Here is a 22,617-nt window from a genome sequence, read left to right as displayed (position 1 = left end):
CACCAAACTTGAAAATTCGACGTGAGTGACTCACGTTAATCACTTAGCCTGCCACTAACCATATATTTACCATCAACTTTGAATTCTAATTATGTATGAAATGTAGCTTTTAAAGTAGAAGGAATATTAAAAAAAAACACTGATTGACAGTGTGGATGGGATCATTAAAGCTACTTTCTGTAAAAAATAAATAAATCACACTGTATGGCCAAGGGTATAGAATTGCAAAGAATAAGGTCACACCAAAATAGAAAAAAAGGCTATTACATATACAAATTGAATGAATAGCATTTTTAAAACTAAAAAATAAAATAAAATGTTTTCTGTAGCTCACATTTCAGAACTGCCAATGGGGAATGACACAATGCCCAGTAATGTAACTGGATCAAAAAAAATCATTATTCATTACTTACACTGGGAATATCACAGTTTGACTGATTGTTTACTAGATTTCTTAAATGTGGGTTGTAAAACTGGTTCTTACATTAGAATTTACAGTTTCTGGAGAATTTTCTAGCAGAAAATATGCTCAAGAATATTCTCATCTCACATCGCTAGTTGAAGCATAATAAATCTATATCTATATCATCTATACCTATGATTAATAAATATAAAAATAATTCTTATTTCTGTTTGTGTCACTAGAATTTGGTAAAGAACCTCCCTGAACCGAAAGAGCTCAGTGCCTTAGCCGAGTTAAAGAATGAGTATGATGATCTCTGTGAGCCTGAACAATTTGGAGTTGTGGTAAGTTCTGTTTCATAAATTCAACCTGTGCATTTTGGCAAGTTTACCAAAGATTTCTGAGAATATCTCTTTAAAAATAGTAGCTGCTTTTTTATTAGTGCATAGCTATACACTGTCTTAATAATACAGCCGTACCATAAAATGGTCATTAGGCTGGTTGCCACCCTTCCTGCTACTGATGATGAGAGCATGCAGAAAAGAATTTCTGCCAATCATCTCACCACATGGACAGAGTAAACTTATACTCTACCCAAAATGGCTCAAAATAATAAATTCATCCCCAAAATTATCCCCTTTAAAAACATTTGTTAAAGTCTATCTAAATAACATACATATATGTGCAATAATATGCTAGCCAACAGCAGCAATGCATGTGCTCTTTCTAGTCGCATCAGCTTTCAAAATTGTTTTCTGAAGCAGTATTGTGCTCACAAATATCTAAAACAATAGAATATCTTATTGCCATCTGGTTCATTTGAAAGGTGCCTTGCAGTGGCAAATGGCCTATGCCTTTTTACCTACTGGCCACAATGTAGATCTAAAATAATGTTACATTTTGACTAAGTGGCTTCTATGCAAGTCATGCATTGATAAAAGTAGATATTTTGCTCCTTGTGTAATTGCTTCTGAAGTTCTACATTCAAGGTCTTGTAGCACAGTAGTATGCCCACATGGCATTTGTTTATGAGATTTATAAACTTTCGCTTAAAAACCCCAGGACAGTATGCATAAATAATTAAAACAGAATTAATTGTGACATAGTATAATACCACATATCAGACACAAAAAAGTAATCTCTAAAGCTATCAACACCTAATACCTATGATCACAGAAGCAGGCAATAAAGACTAAATGGCATAATGTTATCCCTTCCAAAGACCTGAACAAATAAATGCATCTTCCTCTGCTAATGAAATGTGGTGCTAGACTCAGCTTGGAAGACAGTTTGTTCCAGAGATAAAGCACTGCTTCAGAGAAAGTCTTCTCACATTCTGCATCCTCATAACTTTCATCAGGTGAAGGAATCTCAAGTAGAACTTCCCCTGTCAATCTTAGTACAAAGGATTTTGTGTCTAGTCATTGAAAAGAGTGGCTAAAATGCTGAGAAGGCCAAATTTAATTCCAGCTCATCCCGGATGATCAGAGGGTGGCATTGGGCAGTCACTTTCTCAAAGCCAAACCACCCTGACATGTTTGTTTTCAGGATAAAATATTCTAACCCTGTGAGTGCTGCTCTAGGTTCCTTGGAGAAGGGGCAATAGTGACATGTGAGAAATTCTAAAAAAACAACATTTGACTGTCTTTATATATCACATTTCTTTAAACATTGAGGACAACTGGATTCATTATGATTAAAATATTGTGCATTTGAAGCTGTGATTAACAGTCAAGAACTGACAAGGTGACAGCAACATCCTTCAACTTGGGCCACTTCTTTGTATTAACAATTTGTTATACTATACAACCCCCTCCCACATACATGTGATTGACTCATGTGTGACCGTGTATATATGCAGTGCTGGTAAGTAAGTAGATAGATAGATGATAGATGATAGATAGATAGATACAGTGGTACCCCGCAAGACGAACGCCTCGGAAGGCAAAAAACTCGCTAGACGAAGGAGTTTTTCGTTTTCTTAGCCGCTTCGCAAGACGCATTTCCCTATGGGCTTGCTTCGCAAAACGAAGCTTGCCCTGCAAACTCCGGGGATAGCGGGGAAGCGCAGCGCGTCTTCCCCGCTGTCCCTGGACTTCTTTTGAAGCAAGGGGCGGCAATGGGGAGAAGCGATCTTCTCCCCCTTGCCAGCCCCGCAATCTCCGGGGACAGAGGCGCACGCGCCTTCCCCTCTGTCCCCGGACGGTCTCCATAGGAACGCATTTATTGATTTTCAATGCATTCCTATGGGAAACCGTGCTTCGCAAGACGAAAAACTCGCAAGAAGAAAAAACTTGCGGAACGAATTAATTTCGTCTTGCGAGGCACCACTGTAGATAGATAGATAGATAGATAGATAGATAGATAGATAGATAGATAGACAGACAGACACATAGATAGATACATAGAAAGATTCAAAACAGGAAATGGTGGGAGAGAACTGGAGAGTCATTGTGGCTTGCAAGGAGACCCCAGAACCCAAAGAGGACTTCAGTGAAAGCGGAGGAAGCTCTAAAGTGACAGGAGATACAGTGGGGCTTGTTTTGGCTGCTCAGCCTCCCAGCCTAGTAGCTGATGTGCAGCAGCAGCAATAGGAGCAGCAGTCATTTTTCTGCACAGCTTCTAGCCAGCCCTTCTTCAACCATGGTTGAAGAGGGAGTTGTGTGGAAAGAACATGGGAGGGAGAGCTGTAGAGCAGAAAAAAGTGGATGTTTAGAGGCTTTTTAGGGGGTATTCCCCACAGTCACGTGAATATTTTTTCCTATAAAGCATTTGGTCAGTTTTTGTTTTTTTAGCATAGATGTCATTTAAGCTTCAATTACATCTTTTAGTAAGTTTCCAAGCACAATTCAAAGTGTTGGTGTTGACCTTTAAAGCCCTAAACGGCCTTGGCCCAGTATACCCAAAGGAGCGTCTCCACCCCCATCGTTCTGCCCAGACGCTGAGGTCCAGCGCCGTGGGCCTTCTGGCGGTTCCCTCACTGCAAGAAGCAAAGCTACAGGGAACGAGACAGAGGGCTTTCTCCACAGTAGCGCCCGTCCTGTGGAACGCCCTCCCATCAGATGTTAAAGAGATAAACAACTACCTGACATTTAGAAGACATCTGAAGGCAGCCCTGTTCAGGGAAGTTTTTAATGTGTGACATTTTAATGTATTTTTAATCTTTGTTGGAAACCTCCCAGAGTGGGCAGGGTTCAAATAGATGATAGATAGATAGATAGATAGATAGATAGATAGATAGATAGATAGATAGATAGACTGACTGACTCCTGAGGTGTCCATTTCTGCTGTTACTTTGGTGCAAAGTAAGTTTCACAGACACTTTTGTTCTTTATGACCTGTAGTACAAACAAAAGCATTGGATAAAATTCCTGGTTGTTTAAAACTATATTCTAGATTGATTACTATAGTTGACCAAGTAATAATCCATTTACGTAGCATGTGAACATTAGTTACTTCTGGGTGAAGCCACCTTCAGTTCCTAAACATGTGAATTAAGTTTTAAGATTAGGTTGAGGTGGTTTTCCTAGGAGAAGGGGGAATTGTTATTGTGTATATTTGAAAATCCATACTTGAAACAACCCGAAAACACCCAAATCCATTATCCTTGCACATATCAGAAGTAATTCTGCTGGATTGAATAAAGATTTACCTGGCTGTAGATCACTGAACATAGAATTCATAAAGTGATTTTGAACTAAATGTTTTGCCTAAGGCTGTGCTTTTTATTTTCAGCATACATTCTGACTCCTTCTCTGCCTTTATATTACAATATAATCTGTTTGCTTTGTGTAAAATTTCATTCAAATGCTCCTTTTCAGGAAACTGTGAAGCTTCAATCAAAAGCTATTTCCACCCTTTTCTACCTACTATAGATAGATGCTCACTTGTTTTATATCTTTATTTTTGAAACATATTCATGGTAGCTAAGCCTTCCACAGCTCTTCCCTATTTTAAACAATAAATTAATCTTAGCATAATATCTCATTGTCCTTCTTAAGGCTTATCCCAATTTTGAATAGCTGCTTTTTCCCTATATTTGTTTTGGGAAGAGAGTGTTACTATCAAACTACATGTTATATACATATGTGGGAATTTAACCTCCAATACCTCCTTTAATAAAGGAGAATTACTTCAAAGGGGGGAATCAAGAAAGAAGTATGGTGAGAAGGCCATACTAGTCACACACACCCTTCTGGTTGGCTATACACTAATTAATTGCAATAGAGCTCAGTGTCATGGCTTTTCTGTCTGTAGGATTTTCAATATATGTTTGAAAAGCCACTTCATTTATAACATTGCATTGTCATTGAGTATTCACAGTTTTCTATTGTATTGAGCATGTTTTAGGAACTCTTTGCCAAGCTGTATCAAAATAGGTGTATATACACCTAGTGTATAACTGTACATGGGTGTTCCATTTTCTTCTCTGTAAGAGGGAGAAATCAATTCTGTGCACATACTTCTGACATTGAAGCATTAGGTTCTAATAAAAAATCTGTTTAACTTGACAGTGTATGGAGATTTCTCCTGTTCAGGTGGCAATTATAGATCATAGCTTGGCTAAAAGACCTCTTGCTATAATAATCTGGATACTGCTATTAAGAACAGGTTAAGTAAGAAGAGGATGATTGAAAGGCTGCCTTCTATTTGAAGTTTTTCTTTTCAGAATGTGTATACCTATTTGCATATACAAATTAGGTAAGTTAATTATTAATATAAGGTTTTAATTGGATAATCAATATACCCATCAAACCTAATAAAGGTCAGAATTAGATGTTTAAAATTCATTTAGAAAAGTCACACTTTGTAATTAGGTTACTTATTATAACAGACTAATTAGCTTAATATTCTTATTTGTGCATGAAAATTGGAGCATCACATTTTCATTTAGATGAAGCATTAAGATGAATTATATATTCTAATGAACTACAGTTTTTTGGAGTTATATTTTAGAATCAAATGAAGTTTCACATCTAATATGAGTGAGATGAAATTTAATGACAGATAGCAAAGAGGAGTTTCCAGTCTTTGCTGCCACAGTGTGCTATTGTAAGCCTCTGAGATTAAAAACTCACCTGTTATCTTGAAGCAATATTATTGCTAACGATTCACTGTGAGTTGTATAGGTTAGTGACATACAGGTAACTTACATCTTAAGCAGAACTAGCCTTCTGGGGATGGGGCACATATGCAAAAAGCATATACTCAAAAACCACTGCATAACCAATCTTATCTTCAAGAAGTGGCACGTCAGATGGGTCTTGAGCCCTTCCCTCTAAGCAAGGCAGAGAGTTTGTAAGCTCTCCATCTTGCTTACTGTGCTCTGGGAGGCTCTCGCGAGATCTACAAGGACGACTGAGTGCCTGCACAATCTTGTGAGAGCATCCCAGAGCACATTAAGCAAGTGTGAAAGTTTCAAAGCTGTGTCAATGCCAAGTAAAGCTTGTACAAAATGAGCTTTTAAGCTCTTTGCCTTCCATGCATTTAATTTATGTGATTTCAACTAGCCGCGTAAAGTTGAAATGCCGGTAAATGTGTGTAAGTTGCAAGTTACCTGTACTTTAATCTTTATGTGAAACCTCTTTGATTTTTTTTTTAATTCAAGTGATGTATAAAATTTATATAATAAAAATAATAAAAAGATGATAATAATACTTCATTTGATTATATTGCTTTCCTGTCAGCTCCTATAATCAAATTTCCAAACACCTTCTTGTATGATTAGTTACCATTATTATTACCATTATTATTTAGCACTTTATATAGCTTGGTTAGTATGCCAGCACTTGTAATAAATGCATCCTACTGGTGCCTGCATTTTAATATTAAAGTAGAAACCTAACTTGCTTAAATGGGCTCTTCAAAACCAAATAATCTTTTCCCACAAAGCAGTGAATAAAAAATGCTAACACTATGCCTATCCATACTAAGAAAAGGAAGCAAAATTTGAGAAACACTTCTAATAAGTGCTAGGCCACAGTATTGCAAATCTCTTCAAATGAAATCCTAAGATTTCTGTTTTGTTTCTTACCGGTGCAAAAAAAAGAGAAAAGAATAGCGAAGCTAATAATGAAGTGTAGTAGTTAAGTAGTCAAGACCCTGATTTATTAATTATTTAGTAGACGATTTGCTGCTCTTCATCAGGGAAGCCTACAAAAAAAACAGTGTCCAATTTAACCATCACATACATATAAACTCTTTCAAACCATAACTATCAATGAAACTATGCCTCCTGTGTTATCTAGTTCTTAATGTAGCCTCTTTTTCTGTTTTCTTATTGGTACTTTAGAAAAAGAGCAAGTGAGGGTGAATTGAGTGGAACTGTGCTTGTTTCTAAAATGCTGGAAGTGAGTTTTTGAAATATACAGAATCCCTGTTAGACCAGGACAAGTCTTAGACAAGTTAGATTTTCTCAGCATGGCTCTATTATACATATATCTTGAATCCTTTATGCACCATAAGGACATACCACGCTTCCATGACCTGCTTACCCCCCACCATTCTACCTTCTTGGCCAAATTGGAAAATAGTAGTTTAGAAAGGGGTGGCCACACAGTTAGAATTACTGTCCTGCTTTTGGGTTTCTCGTAGGCATCTGGTTGATGCAGCCTGATCCAGCAGGCTCTTCTTATGTTAATAAGAAACAGGACACTTCTGAGATCAGAAACTTGCTTTTAGTGATTGAATTCCCATTCCACACCAAGGCAAACCACTGCTTAGCATAGACGTGCTAGCTGCTGAAGAGATTGTTGCAGCTTTGCACCCTCCCTAGGTCTTTTAGGTCAGCCTAGTAGCGAAATCAATATTTGGCTCAGATTGTCAACCAAACCAGGGATCAGGGTTTAAGGTTTCTCCTCCTTAACCACAACATATAGCCAAGTTTTGCCCTGTGGTTACATGTCATGCCTAAGGGAGAAAGACCTTAACTATGATCTTGAGTTTGGCTAACATGCTAAGCCAAAGAATGACTGTCTTTAGAAGCCTGAAGGGGAATCAGTACGTATGTGCAGCTGTGGTAAGTAGTACTCTGGCTTATGTTGATGAGCAAACAAGGCCACCATCATGAGCTCACAGTCCATTCAAAGGGGTGGGGATTGCTGGTTCCACTCTTGCCCCCTGCTTTCTTCATTTTCGCATTCTATTTTTTTAGGGGGAAATGGTTGCTATCATTAAACAATTAGATGTCAAACATCCTTTTTGATCTTTTGAAAAGGACCCAGAAACCCAGTAGCAAATCTCAGTCTGCTTTCTGCCTACCCCTGCTGTAGACCATCAAATTCCACTTGATTCTCACTTTGTGTTGGCTCAGAAACTAAACCTGTTGGGAGAGGGGGATATGGTTGACTGAATTCCCCATCTGTTCAAAGGGAGGTCTGATTATTTTCAGTGACAGGACTGGAACACTGTTTAGAAATCTTGTAAGTAGCAAAAGCATAAATCAGATGGTCCATAGGGAAATAACGCACTTGTAACAGTTATAAAAATCTGTCAATGCCTCTTCCTCCCCCTTTTAATAAAGTGTAGGATCAACTCAAAATAATGAAATTCCCTTGGTAGCATTTTGATGGACAATGACCTCATAATACAAATAAACCCTTGCATAATGCACAATTGTGGTCAGTGACCTAGAGCACTTATGCAATGAATCATTAAAAAAAGAGTAAGGCATCTGAAATGCAGTAAAAGATCACATCTGACAACTGTCACTGGTTTCAATCAAATACTTTTAGGTGCTTATATGGCTTAGTCTGGCTGAATGCTGTTGTGAGACTAGAAGCTTTTAATGATTTTATCTGCCTGTGGCATTATTTGTGTATCCCCAATAACTATTATGTTCCTACAGATTCATGACTGGCTGTGAACATGGCTTAAAAATATAATGGAGTCATTTCCCCTCCTAATGTCAAAGGGAAAAAACAGTTTTGGTTAAGCTAGTATTAATTAAATATTTTTTCCTTCCATAAACCTGGTCAAAGGAGGGTTTTTGTTCATTTGTTTTGGTTCTGTGTTAAATAACTAACAATAATTCCAAATTGCATATATTTGGAAAACATCTCAAATTATGAATAAAAGTGCAGTAATTAGTATATGGCCCTCAGAAATTACAAAGTGGTATGCACATCTATATTATGTTTATTACCCTTTTCTTGCTAAATTTTTGTTACTATTTCATTAAACACAAAATGTCCCAGTTTGCACACAATGTTAAGCCAAATGATGGTTTTTTGAGGATGTGTGAGCTCCTAGATAGGAGGCAAACTAAGGCCTGGGGGCCAGATCCGGCCCAATCGCCTTCTAAATCCAGTCCACAGACAGTCTGGGAATCCGTGTTTTTAACATGAGTAGAATGAGTAGACTTTATTTAAAATGCATCTCTGAGTTATTTGTGGGGCCTGCCTGGTGTTTTTACATGAGTAGAATGTGTCCATTTGTTTGTTTGTTTGGGTTATTTGTAGCGCATAGGAATTCATTCTCCCCCTCCCCCCCAAAAAAAATACTTCACCCCCCCCCACAAGGTCTGAGGGATAGTGGACCAGCCCCCTGCTGAAAAAGTTTGCTGACCCCTGTCCTAGATTATGGCCACTTTGCTCCTCATCCAGTCTTTCTGCTGCTGTGCTGTTGTGAGCTGAACCCTGGTTATTGTGTAACCCTAGCTTGTGGTTTGTTCTGCTCTTGTTAAGCTATAACTAAGGTTTTGTTTTTTTAAAATTGGGTTTACATCTTGCAGCTATCTGGAGAAGATAAGCCATAAGTCTAGATTCTGACAACTTGCTAAGCCAAGCCATGCCAGCAGGACTGGAGGAGGAACAAAGTGGCTATGATTTCTCCAGGTGCCTACACAATTATGCTAAGCTATGGTTTGGTTTAGCATCCTGTGCAAAGTGAGACAGTGTGTCTTCTGCCCCCAGTGTTTCTAACTGGGGCATCTACGCTGGGAAACAAAATAATTATTGAGGCAGGATTTGGAAATGTGTTTGTCACCCTTGGTCTTATTCAGCCCTCTGAAGATTTAAGCTTGGACTCTAAGTTGCCTGACAGTTTTCTCCCTTTCCCCCCCCTATCAATAGCTTCTTTTGAATAGCAGGAACGGGAAGAAGAGAGCAAGAATCACACAGTGTGTGAATATTAGGAAAAAGGAAATAGAGCTATATGGGGATGTTCCCTTTTATCCCCTTGCAAGAACAAAAGAAAGGGGTTAATGAGAGTGGGTGGGAAGAATCAACAGGTTAATAATAATAATAATAATATTTTTTTATTTATACCCCGCCCTCCCCAGCCAAGGCCGGGCTCAGAGCGGCTTACAAGCAATAATAAAAACAAGAGGAATGATTACAACTTAAAAACAAAAATAAAATACAACATTAAAATAATGGAACATTAAAATATTAAAATGTAGCCTCATCGCAGGAGGAGAAGGAAAAGAAAGGAAAAATAAATAAATAAAGAGAGAGAGAGAGAGGGAGGGAATCAATATTACATTGTGAATATCAGTGACAAGGATACTAAAACATGTCAACAACTAGGCATTGTGCTGATAGTATATTAAAAGTGATCCAGTCCCTAGGCTTTCAGTCTAAAAGACAACAGCATGAGAAAAGGACACAAAGAAAGGGGGAATGGTGAATGATAGGCAGAGATTAATGGAATAATGCTGTTTAAAAGCCCACTGCTGCGTATTATAGAGATGAATGAAGATGGTACAATAAGATGGCGTGAGGAGAAAAGAGAGATATTTTCTGAAGGGAGGGAAAAGGGTACTCAGAATCAGTAAAGTTTTGTTTTGCTTGGTAAACCTTTGAGTCATACTGTTTACAGGGACATAGGTGGTGCTGTGGTCTAAACCACTGAGCCTCTTGGGCTTGCCATTTGGAAGGTCAGCGGTTCGAATCAGTGCAGTGCAGTGAGCTCCCATTGCTCTGTCCCAGCTTCTGCCAACCTAGCAGTTTGAAAGCGTACCAATGCAAGTAGATAAATAGATACCACTGTGACTGGAAGGTAAACAGTGTTTCTGTGTGCTCTGGTTTTGGTCACAGTGTTCCGTTGCACCAGAAGTGGTTTAATCAAGCTGACGACATGACCTGGAAAGCTGTCTGTGGACAAACGCTGGCTCCCTTGGCCTGCAAGCAAGATAGGCGCCACAACCCCATAGTTGCCTTTGACTGGGTGTAACCACCCAAGAGTCCTTTACCTGGTTGTGTTTTTTTAACCTAAATGGTAAAAATGTGCAGTAATTGTGTCTCAGGAATAAAGAAACATGGGCTTCTACTACTACTATGGGAAGTGGAGCAAATATGTCTTTTCAAGTGGCATATATACATTATGGAAAATAATATTTTAAAAGTGATCATATTGTTCTGATTACAGGTAGGTAGCCATGTTGGTCTGCCATAGTCGAAACAAAATAAAAAAATTCCTTCCAGTAGCACCTTAGAGACCAACTAAGTTAGTTATTGGCATGAGCTTTTGTGTGCATGCACACTTCTTCAGATATCTTCTATACCTTCTCTCTTAAGAAGTGTGCATGCACACGAAAGCTCACACCAATAACTAACTTAGTTGGTCTCTAAGGTGCTACTGGAAGGAATTTTTTTATTTTGTTCTGATGTATTGCATGAAGAGTGTTTTTGCACATAATCCACAAGCTGTTTCTAATCTTGCAGATGAGCTCGGTGAAAATGTTACGGCCTCGCCTCAATGGCATCCTTTTCAAACTTACATTTGAAGAGCACATAAACAATATCAAGCCTGGCATCATGGCAGTAACAATCGCCTGTGAGGAACTGAAGAAGAGTGAAAATTTTAGCAGACTGTTGGAACTTGTGCTACTGATAGGAAACTACATGAATTCAGGCTCAAGAAATGCTCAGTCACTTGGCTTTAATATTAGCTTTCTTTGCAAGGTAAGCCTAAGCTACACAAAAATACGTAACTGTTGGTGGTAGTGTTGAATATCTTTAAATGTTGCTATAATGTTGCCTCTGGTTCCTGAATATTTACCTATACAGTCTTATTTCTTGGCAGATATTAGCTTGGAAATAATACTTTAAGAGCAGCTAACAAGTTGTTACCTGGCACTTGCCCCTCTTGCACAGGTGACCTTCTTATGCAAGTAGTGAGATGGAAGGTCTGTTTGTTGACATTGCTTACTCTTATAGATCAATAAATGTTTCTGCTAGGCTGATATGTGAACGTTCAACCCAAGGAAAGAATCCTGAATTTCTCTGAAAAGTATCTGGTAGAGTTGGGACGGAAACACCATATTCCTGTGTAGCATCAATGAAGTTAATAATAAAATACTGAATTTTTCCGTGTATAAGACTATATTTTTTCCTAAATTTTTGAAGTTTAAAATAAGATGTCGTTTTATACATGGTGCATTTTCATGGTGCATAGTGCATTTTCTTAATTTTGAGTCCCCAATAATAGGGGGCGTCTTATACACGGGGGGTGTTATACACAGAAAAATATGGTGATAAATCTAATACTGATTGGAAAGTTCTAGAAGTTTTTCTTAAATCTGATTAAAATATGTTTTGAAATATCCAGTTGAAAAATGTTTTATAAAGAAGTCTGCTCAACTGTGGATTCAAGTGGGGTGTTTGGGTACAATATTTCTTAGAAGCCCCACACCAAGTTTTGTTATTTACATTGTGAAATAGATAGAAAACACTATGTAATTGCTTCACATATTTTGGGTTTTTTTTCTTTTAAATTATTATTTTAAACCACAGTGAAAAATTATTTGGGTGAATGTAAAAGATTACAACATCATTTGGAAATGCATGTTATGAAAATGGTTACTCTTTAAATCTTTTTGTATACCGAGACATGTAGATGAATCAATCATGGATTAACCTGGTTTTAAGGTCTCCCTCCCCCATCCCCATGTGCACTGCTAAATTTGAAGCATGGGGAATTAGTCGCAACTATCTTGGTCCCAAATTTTACATGCAGTATGTTTGTGTGTGTATTAAAAATTCTGTATGTAAAAATTGATATTGTCAACAAGATTGTACATATGTGTTACAGGGCATATAAAGCTACCCAATAGTTAATAAGCTTGTCTACTTTGACCAACAGCTATTTAATTTTGAAATCATACGACTGACCTATAAAATTGTGAAGTAAATAGAGGAATCTATCCCTAGTTCAGTTTTATTGTCCTGTAGGATAAAGGCTCAGGGTATTTGATCTGGCCTGCTCTATATGTGCCAAAATGGACATTTGTTGGCCTGTTAAAAAATTTCCCGTTCTGATATTCAGTTGGCACAATTTAAAATCCAAGCTAAGTAAACATATCTAATGGGGAAAAGTTAATTTCCACAGATAAGTAACCCTTTTATGATCGGATTTAATTTTTAATATACCAAACTGAAAACTTACATAATTCTTCATATATTCAAAGTCCACTTTGGCTACTTCAGCAAAAATTGCTTCACAGATCTTGTAGTCAAAAATAACGTTACAGGGGAAATTTAATAACTTAATATCAAACAGTTACAACTGGCCTTCTCAGTTCTGTAGGTCTAAAAAATAGTTTTGCAAAATGCTAGTCTGACATAAGCAGTAACACACACACACACACACACACACACACACACATTTCAGTATAGGATCATGGATTTATGACTACGTTATTTCAGAGATGGTGAACCAACAGTTCTAAGTAATCCATTAGAAGTGCTAGGTGGAAATCCAAGTAATGAACAATTACATCTCTGCACTAGCTGTCTCAAATTGCTTCACCATGTAGCAAGATACAGTTTTAGCAATAAAAGGTTTGACATCGGTTCTAACAAACTCTTAGTATGATAGTTTAGTATGAATAAGTAAATGAAATGTTAAGTGTCTCAAAATGGGTGTGCCATAGAGTATTTTCATTAAAACAAAGTCTTAAGTACATAAGTGAAAGAAGATGGCTGTATGAAATGACAATCCAGGACCCTGCCTTTCAGAGAACACCACCACTGGGATAATATCCTGCTTGGGATACTTATATAAGAGTCATGCTATCTATATAAAATAGCACTGGGATTTTTTGATTACCAAGTGGGGTTGGAGAGAGACTGAGAACAGCAAAATTTTATATGCTAATTTATATGTGTATATGCAAATCTAGAAATAATTACTGTAATTTTAAAAGTAATACAAAACATCTTACCATAATGGGGAAGACCGGCCAAGTAACCTGTGCATCTCATAGTCTCATGCCCTTGCTCCCTCTTCTTATCATTCATTCTCTTTAAACTGGATTTGCCCTGGAGAGCCTTTCCAATACAGTGGAGCCTTGGGTTACATTGCCTCTGGCTTACGTCACCCTCGGCTTGCAACCGGCCCAAACCCGGAAGTACTGGAACGGGTTACTTCTGGGTTCACGCACATGCAGAAGCGCTAAATCACTCTGTGCGTGTGCACAGACACAATGCTCTGGGTTGCATCATTTTCGAGTTGTGGCGGGGCCTCTGGAATGGATCCCTGCCATAACCTGAGATTCCACTGTAGTGGAGTGTCATCTGTAAAGAAGGACATCTGGCCATCCCAATTTAAATATGAGGAAAGTTTGTTCAGGTGCAAGGAGTCCTTCAAATAATTGGTTGCAAACTATTTAGGATTAAATGTCACCAGTAGCACTTTTAGATTGGGCCTGGAAATGTACAGGTAGCTATTGCAGCTGATATAGTATATGTAATGGAGCCACTTTGTCCTGAACATTTCTGGGAAGTTACATTCTGAACCAGCTGGAGCTTTCAAACCTTTTTGTAAAGTGGTTTCATGTAGAGCACATAGCAATATAGTCTTGTCTGGATATAAGCAGGGCATGTGCAACTATGGCAAGGTCATCAGCAAGCTTTTTGAAGTGTGTAGGTTAAGATGTTAAGAGGAATGTCTATGATAAGGATTACAGGGTGAAAATAACTAATTGTTAATGAAGCCTCATACATTTTATAATTGCACATTTGCAAAATCTGTCCTGCCTTCTTTTAATGGTTTACACTTCAGCCTGTTCCCATTCTTCACCCTAGCCATAAAACGATGCCCACAGATTTTGCTTATGTTGGGACCTGCGAGCTTTAGTAGCCATCTAGAAAACTGAGATGAGAATCTGTCATTTTGTTTTTTGAAAGAAACATAAGTTATTTCCATCGTAGTCTGCCATTATGTAGTGTACATACAGTTGTATTCATCAAATGAATTTTGCATTGAGGCCAATTAAAAAGTAACAGTTCATAATCATTAAGATTTTTTTTTTTTAAGCAACTGAGTCAAAATGTCAAATGAAACTATAATTGTGCCACTAATATACGGTTGTAAGAATCCTCTGTAGGGTATAAATCAACTATAGGTTGCTGATGTGCCTATGAATACTTAACAGAAAAGGCAAATAACTGGAATGAAGATGTTGTTCCAGACACAGTAGGCTTGATGGTAGGCAGAGACTTGCTGTTTATTATTGCTTGCTAGTTCATTATAGTGGTGATCTGCAGCAGTTCTTAAGTGAAAGTCTATTTGCCATTGTTATAGAAACTCATGTCTTCAAATTATTCTAATTATGATCCAAGCTCAGGCTGATGTTTTTAAAACAGACTTCAGTGCAGTTTGTTTAAAAATAAATCATCTATTACTGTTTAATTCATTGAATAAAAGTTCTCTCTCAACATTTTTCTTCTCTCCTCGCTACCATGCCCCACTTGTTTCCCATGTATTACATGTTACAAGACCAACAGATAGCACTTTAGGAAGAGGTTTGCAGTGAAAACCCCAAGTTTCAGATTAATGGATGCTATACATGAACACCTTGCCAAATACATTGCTTTGAAATCAGCTACCACAATGTTGGTTGTTTCTGCAAATCTGTCCTTAGACTGTTCTAGTTATGGAGCAGTGGGGAAGGGCATTGTTTAGTGGCAGATGTAGAAATACATCCAGGAAAGCATGTATTAAACCTGCCTAGTGCTAGCTACAAAACTAATGTCTTTATGTTGATTGCAAATCCTTAAAAATGCATTATCTTTCCGGATGTTATATTGCAGCATGTGGTGTTATTGAAGAAAGCGGTGATTTGTAAACAACCCTTGGCAGCGAGCACAGAACTTAATTTTGCTTAAATAAAGGAGACTGCCATTAGAATTCATGTACTGTATCGAGGCTGGCAAGCAGGAGCAGTAGTTTTGATATATGCACTGAAGCGTTCATGATTGTTGATTCACTGAACAGTTAATATTTATACAAATATGATACAGAAAGAAGCAATATTTGAGTGAAAGCAAAACTGCATTAGCAGTCAGGAGCTTACTACATCTTGTTGGTAGTTTTGAAGTGACTAGGTGCTGTTTTTCACTTTGAGACATGTAATAGTGTGTGCACTCACACCGCTGTGGGCAGACCATCAAGTTGAACATGTGGTTGCAAAACATCTAAATATCTGTCTAATAATCAAACCTATAGTTTAGTACAGTAACCACCTTCATTTGGTTAGGAGAATCAGAAGTGTGCCATGAGCTCATATGGTCTAATCTTCCGTTTTGTGTGCAAAATCCTGCCTTTGGCTAATCAGATCTAACCATAGTGCACCACTACATCTGACTTATGCTAATGGTAATAATGGTTCTCTATCTAGAGAATTAAAAAATATAAATATTTGTTGAACATTGCAGTTAGTGTTAGGCTCAGTGCAGACTGTGATTAGGAGGTCAGGAATGTTATTTTTTTCTTCAGGAAAAAATTACCTAAATTATGTCCAGTGCAAATATCAGTGAAATTCAAACATTCCAATACAGTGGTACCTCGCAAGACGAAATTAATTCGTTCCGCGAGAGTTTTCTGTCTTGCGAGGTACCACTGTATGTAAACTACTTCTCTCTCTGTGTGTGTTTCTATGTTTTCTTGTTCTTTTTTCATCCTGTGTAACCTAACCTAAGGATAAAAATATTGTAAGACCACATTATGTGTCTAGTGTTACCTTGAAAATGGTGTGATTTAGAGCTGGAAGCAGATGCAGGACTGTGGGTAAAATGATGAAAATGTCTCTTTAAAAAGAACAGGAAATGTATTACTAAGGAATAATGCATTTTCCTCCTTATTTTTATTTTTCCTTTTACAGATTAGAGATACTAAATCCTCTGATCAAAAAACAACACTGTTACATTTTCTGTCTGAAATTTGTGAAGAGAATTATCGGGACATCTTAAAATTCCCAGATGAACTTGAACATGTGGAGAGCGCAAGCAAAGGTATATGGCGAGATAAGGCACTAAGAGTAATTTGTATCTACTTAGGTGTGGAAAGTGCTTGGAACATTTCATTTTAGATTGTAGGATTATGTAACCTGTAAACATTAATAATCCTCGCAGATACATTTTTTCCCTTCTAGATGTTTATTGACCTAAGGAAAAGGGAGGAAATGTTTTTCTATGAAGCACTAACAGTAATAACACAGCATAGCACCTGGTAACATTGGTATCATTATAATGTTTAGCTTGCTAACTATCTTGTTTTATTATCCATATGTGCAATTATAATGCTCACAATGATGATTTTCCTTATCTGTTGCAAAACTACTTAAATCAGTATTAATTGCAGCAACATAATTTTGTAAAACATCTTTTCCACAACACACACTGTTTATTTTTGTAATAATAATAATAATAAGAAGAAGAAGAAGAAGAAGAAGAAGAAGATAAATAAAAAACAAAAAACACTGATACAATATTGAACAGTGTTGTTAAATACATATATATATATATATATATATATATATATATATATATACATTAAAATATACCATAATACTACTGATATACTATATAGTAAAGTTTAAAAAGTAATAAATCTATCTATCTATCTATCTATCATCTATCTATCTATCTATCTATCTATCTATCTATCTATCTATCATCCATCTATCTATCATCTATCTATCTATGTGAATGCACTGCATATGCCAATACATTTAAAAGCATTGAGATTAATGTTTAAATTAAAAAATTCAACTAAATCATTGCAATTTACCATATTAGCCTAAATAAAATTTATCCACAGCTTTTGAACTGCTGAGCAAAACTTGTAACTTTTTCTGTCATGAATTTGTCAGAATCAGACAATAAATATTTAATTTTTGTTTGATCGGCACCGTCAAGTACCATGCTTAAAAATATACTCTGCCTTTGGTTCATAATACAAGGAGCGGTATAGTAAATAATGATAAAGATCTTCTAATGCTTGGGCATATTTGTTTATTTATTTGTTTATGGAAGTTTTCAAATATCTACACATATACATAGCCTTTTTGAAAATAGCTCTGCAAATATTTTGATAAAAAAGCAGAGTAAAGATGTTTATACCCAGTTGCTATTTTCATAAGTATTTGGACCGTATGTATTAATGGATAGTTGTTGGCATCCGTCTGTCTCGGGAGACATTGCAGTGTGCCTCCGGAGGCAAAATCAAACTGCTGGAGAATCACAGCACCTGCTGTGGCTGCAGAGATTGGTAACTCGTAACTGCTGCCTCCCATGTCCAAAGGATAGCAGAGCAATGTGTTTGGCACTAGCTTGGCTGAAGGAGTTGCTGGAAGGAGATGTAGAAGGTGCCATCCAACCATATTCGGGACTCTACTCTGGACTTGTGTAGGGTTTACTCCTTGGCTTTTTCTTCTCCTGAAGATATCCCGCAAGACTGCAGAGGTTTAGGGTCAGAGTTTTTCTTCTCCTAGATGGACCATATGGGGTGTTAGGGGAGGGGTGGTACCTCTGGTGGGGGACACACCGTGCACCTTCTGGGGTAGTTTGTCCAGTTTTGGTCCCCATCCTGCACTCAGCTCTTGCCACGTTTGACAGTGGGCACCCCCCCCCTCCGGAAGTTTGACTGGCCAGCTAAAGCAAGTGAGGGTAGTTGATGGGTCTCAAACCCTCACTGACTTAGGGACTTCACCCTGCACATGAATTGAGCAGATGATACCAATAGTGGGTCCAACAGTTCAGAAGGTGGTTTCTACATGGAAAGTGAAGGGCAAATAGGGCTTGTCAACCTGTGAAGGTACTGTATAGTAGCCCCCATCTAATCTAATCGTTTGTAAAGAAATAGCACACAATGTCTGAGGAGCAGAGTCGTGCCACTGCATCTGCTCCATAGTGTTTTATTATTACATTGTTGCATGCCTGGGCCCTCATCATCTTTGATATCTGAAGAAGAGACCCTAAACATGAGCTGCTGCTTGTGTCTAAGAGCTCCATTGAGTGATTGAGTGGTTAGCAAGGGGAGAGCTTAACAACAGGCCCAGGTTTGAACAACGTTCTAAGCCAAATCTTGGTTTGTTCAGAATGATACAGGGCAGGGAGGCTAAGTAGCTGCGAGCTCCTCTCAGAGGCAAAGCAGGGTCCCAGTATGCAGATCAGTGCTTATGCTTAATTTCCCTTCACTAACAGTTTTTTAGTTCCAGATCATAGTGATTTGTATAAGAGGAAATTCACTCCTGACTGCATATCCCAGAATCAAGAATGTTACTTTTACCAAGTTTCAGACAAAAATGATGTCATTGATAATTCACAAAGTGTGTGTGTGTGTGTGTGTGTGTGTGTGAGAGAGAGAGAGAGAGAGAGAGAGAGAGAGAGAGAGAGAATGACAATGACAGAGACAGACAGACAGAGACAGAGAGAATTCAAAAGCAAGTAAAGAGCTAGGTACTTAAATAAATACTAAATATGTTTTTGATAGATCCCGGCTAACTGATTAGTCTACATGGTAATCATAGAGTTTCTTTTTATTTTAAAAATAAACTTATAAAAAAATCTCTTTTACAAAGCCTTACTGGTTACTAGACATGTTTGATAAATCCTTTATTGGTTTTCTCCTGTGGCTAACACTTTAAGTTGCAGCTTTGAGGATTTTTTTGCAGTTTGATTTAAAACCTCTAGTGTGTGAGAGGTCAGCTCAAGGGATTGAACTAAAAGGGTTGGAGAAGTTTAATTAAAACCATTGCATCAGTAGGAGGGGGAAACATTTATTAATGGATCTGAAGTTCCTATTAATCTTAATTTTTTGTATAAATCTGAAATCGGCTTTGCTTCAGTTAAATTTGTTCCGTTCTATAAGATAAAAGCTAGTTAAGTTTTCTGTAAACAGTGTTAACTGATAAGCAGCATAAATTATTCCATACTTTAACAACTAAACTCAGGGCTTTAAAGTCCTCTATGCACTAATAGGTAAGAGATATTCATACAATTCTTTCCACAGCCACCACTGTACTGCACATGAAGGAAATACCTGGAGGAGAGCCTCTGAATGTGATCATATGCCTTTTATGCAAAATTAATTATGTATAGGGGGAAAATACTTTTGTTAACTTAATAGAATTCTAGAATTCTAGAGTTGGAAGGGACCCAGAGGATCATCTAGTCCAACTCCCTCCAATGCATGAATATGTGGTTGTCCCACACGGGGACTGAACCTCCAGCCTTGATATTATCTGCACTGCACTCTAACCAACCGATCTATTGTGGATTTAAAATATTTTTTCAGAAGGGTATAAAAATTGAATGGGAAATTGGAAGAAAAGGACAACAAAGTTTCAGATAGCACATAAGATAACCCATCCTGTATGAGCAGCATGTAAGTCATATTTTAATATGAAAAGGTCAGGAGATTGAGAGAATAGATAATAAACATGCCGGAATCATCATTAATCTGTTCTTAAGTCATAGCAAAATATTTCATCTTATTAAAGAAAGGGGTTAGTTGTATGCCTATAAGCTTATTCAAATGAAAAACAGACACATAATTATTTCAGTTCCAAATGAAGTATCACAAGTTGTGGATACCTCAGTAGTGAATTTGACTGACAGAAATTACCCTATTTTTCGCCCTATAGGGCGCACCGGCCCATAGGGTGCACCCAGGGTTTTTTTGGAGGGGGGGGGATAAAGAAAAAATAATAATTTCCCCCCCAGGCACGGGGCTGGGGTGGGGGAAGCCCAAGCTTCCCCCGACCCCAGAACAGGCTGCTGTCCGCAAGCCTTGGGAGCCCGGCGGGAAGTCGCGCCTGAAGAGAGCTTCCTGAAGCCTGGAGGGGTGCGCACCAACCCCTCTTGCTCTCCAGGCTTCAGCGAAAACCTGCATTCGCTCCATAGGACGCACACACATTTCCCCTTCATTTTTGGAGGGGAAAAAGTGTGTCCTATAGGGCGAAAAATATGGTAGTCCAAATGGGGCTTCTGACAAACAAGGCTGAGCTATCAGTGTTTGCAAAGGAACTCAGATTTGCAGAAATACAAATGAAAACAGCTGACCGAGAAATAAGCATGCTCAGTGGTCATCAGGAGCAATGAAATGTTGAGTGTCATTTGGAAAAGATAAATTTGGAAACTGAAAGAAGTTGGGAGATAGAATTGACCTCTTTGCATTGCTAGCAGCCATAATATTCTAGAGCATGGCATAGCTAGCTGGAACCTTAAATGGGAGCAATTGTGTTAGAGAATGAGAATGTATCACCAAATTTTTGTTTTACTGCTTGTGGTAGCGTTGTTTACACATAAGATGTAATCTCCCAGTAATTAGTTTTATTCTGCTTGTGTTGTTAATCCTTGTTTTAGTTTGTTACTGCCCTTTTGTTTGTAATTTTTTGGGAGTTGGTGGCTTTGAGTTACTATCCCTTCCGAGTTTATCCCTCCTCAAACACGGGAATGAAGGATAGTCAGGCTATGCAATAGTTTAGGTAAAACACTTTTCTCCTTACTCCATAGTGGGGTATATTTGATGTGACTTAACTGGATATCCATAACCCATGAAAATATTAACTGTTCCTATGGGAGAGGACAATGAATTTATATTTGACATCCACATATATTTCTTTCTTTGAATGGCTTTTGGGACAGCACATTTTAACTAACAGTTGTTTCTTAGGACTTTGTAAATTGATAACAATTCATTTATGTGCATACATCCTGATGCATGCTCTCATGTATTTACATTATTCATAAGGTTTTCACCAGTTAAGGTTTGAGAAATAATGCATAGATATTATTTTTTGTTTGGTGAGAATATCTATCTAATTGGTTTTAAGTGCTTTTAGTTTCTTTTTATTTCTCTGTGTGTAATTTTATTTCTTACAAACCTTTATTGTGGAGCACCCTGAGATATTATGAAGCAGTGTGCAAATGCTGTAAAATAAACTAATAATTTGTTGTGAAAGTATAGTTGTACTCACCTGAAATGTAGTTTTCCTATTCCCAGTTCTAGGTCAGTAGGATGGCTCCACCCCTTTGATCAAAGTCAGGGAGCGAAGTTTTAGAGGTACAGCTCCCATCATGCAGTTCTGCTGCAGCCTTTGTCATGTGCAGACAGTCGCTATTAGCTCCTGTTGATTTCATCAGGTTCCTCCCTTCTTTGGCACCAAGACCTTTAATAGCAAGAATAGCTTAGTCATTGTCTTTTTTTCACTTTATTTTCTTCTGCTTCACTTTGCCTTTATTCCTTTTTTTCTGGTGCACCCTCCGCCTCTACTCCTGCTCTCAACTTTTTAAAAGGCTTTATCACTGCCCCCCAACTCAGCAAAGATACAGGGTAGGTTCAGTTAAAGTTTCAGGTGAGTACAACTGTACTTTCACAACCCCTTTCCCTGGTTGTGGCTATGTATATCCAACCAAGGATAACCTTTTGTGCATCTGATGAAGTGGACTCTCTTCAGTGCAAACAGATGCAATAATAAATTTATTTGTCCTTTAGATGCAGCAAGAGCTTGCTTTTCTTGCAACAGAATAACATTTCTACTCCTCTGGAAGGGAATAATAATAATTATATGCTTTTTGTCTTGTTAATAAAAGTGAATAGTAGTCCAGAATACTGTGTTGTGGAGCTAAGTGGTTGTGATGGCCATTGCTGCAGATATATATATATATATAAAATATATATATAAAATTAAAAAGCTTTATATTTATTTTATAAATGGGCAAAAAGAATGGTGACAAGGTTTGGCTTTTATAATTTGATTATACATCAGGGTGGGAAATATTTGATAAATGTATGCCCCTTATCTTTTCTACCACTGAACCAGAGGTTTGAATTATAAAACACTTAGGATGATTTCTTTTCAAAGGCTTAAACTGTTGCGAACCAATTAACTGTCACAGTTGTTGAGTCATCGTGTATTGAAATGCAGCCGAGAGAAAAGGTGGGAAGAGGTAATTAATATCTTTCAATGAGAAATATACAGTAAA

At 37.6% G+C, this 22,617-nt stretch overlaps 1 protein-coding gene across 1 annotated transcript in view; it reads left to right on the top strand.

Annotated features, from left to right (window-relative positions):
• The window catches only part of DIAPH2 (diaphanous related formin 2), a 346,935-nt gene that overhangs the window by 133,057 nt on the left and 191,261 nt on the right, over positions 1-22,617 (top strand). Inside the window, exons 21-23 of the mRNA XM_081897572.1 lie at positions 646-747; positions 11,068-11,307; positions 16,509-16,638. Coding sequence (XP_081753698.1) covers positions 646-747; positions 11,068-11,307; positions 16,509-16,638 — 472 coding nt within the window. The remainder of the gene's footprint in view (positions 1-645; positions 748-11,067; positions 11,308-16,508; positions 16,639-22,617) is intronic.

This window comes from Podarcis melisellensis (assembly GCF_964234715.1).
Source record: "Podarcis melisellensis genome assembly, chromosome: Z".
NCBI lineage: Eukaryota > Metazoa > Chordata > Lepidosauria > Squamata > Lacertidae > Podarcis > Podarcis melisellensis.
The sequence above is the reverse complement of the archived record's forward strand: the minus strand, read 5'-3'. Positions and strand labels throughout refer to the sequence as shown.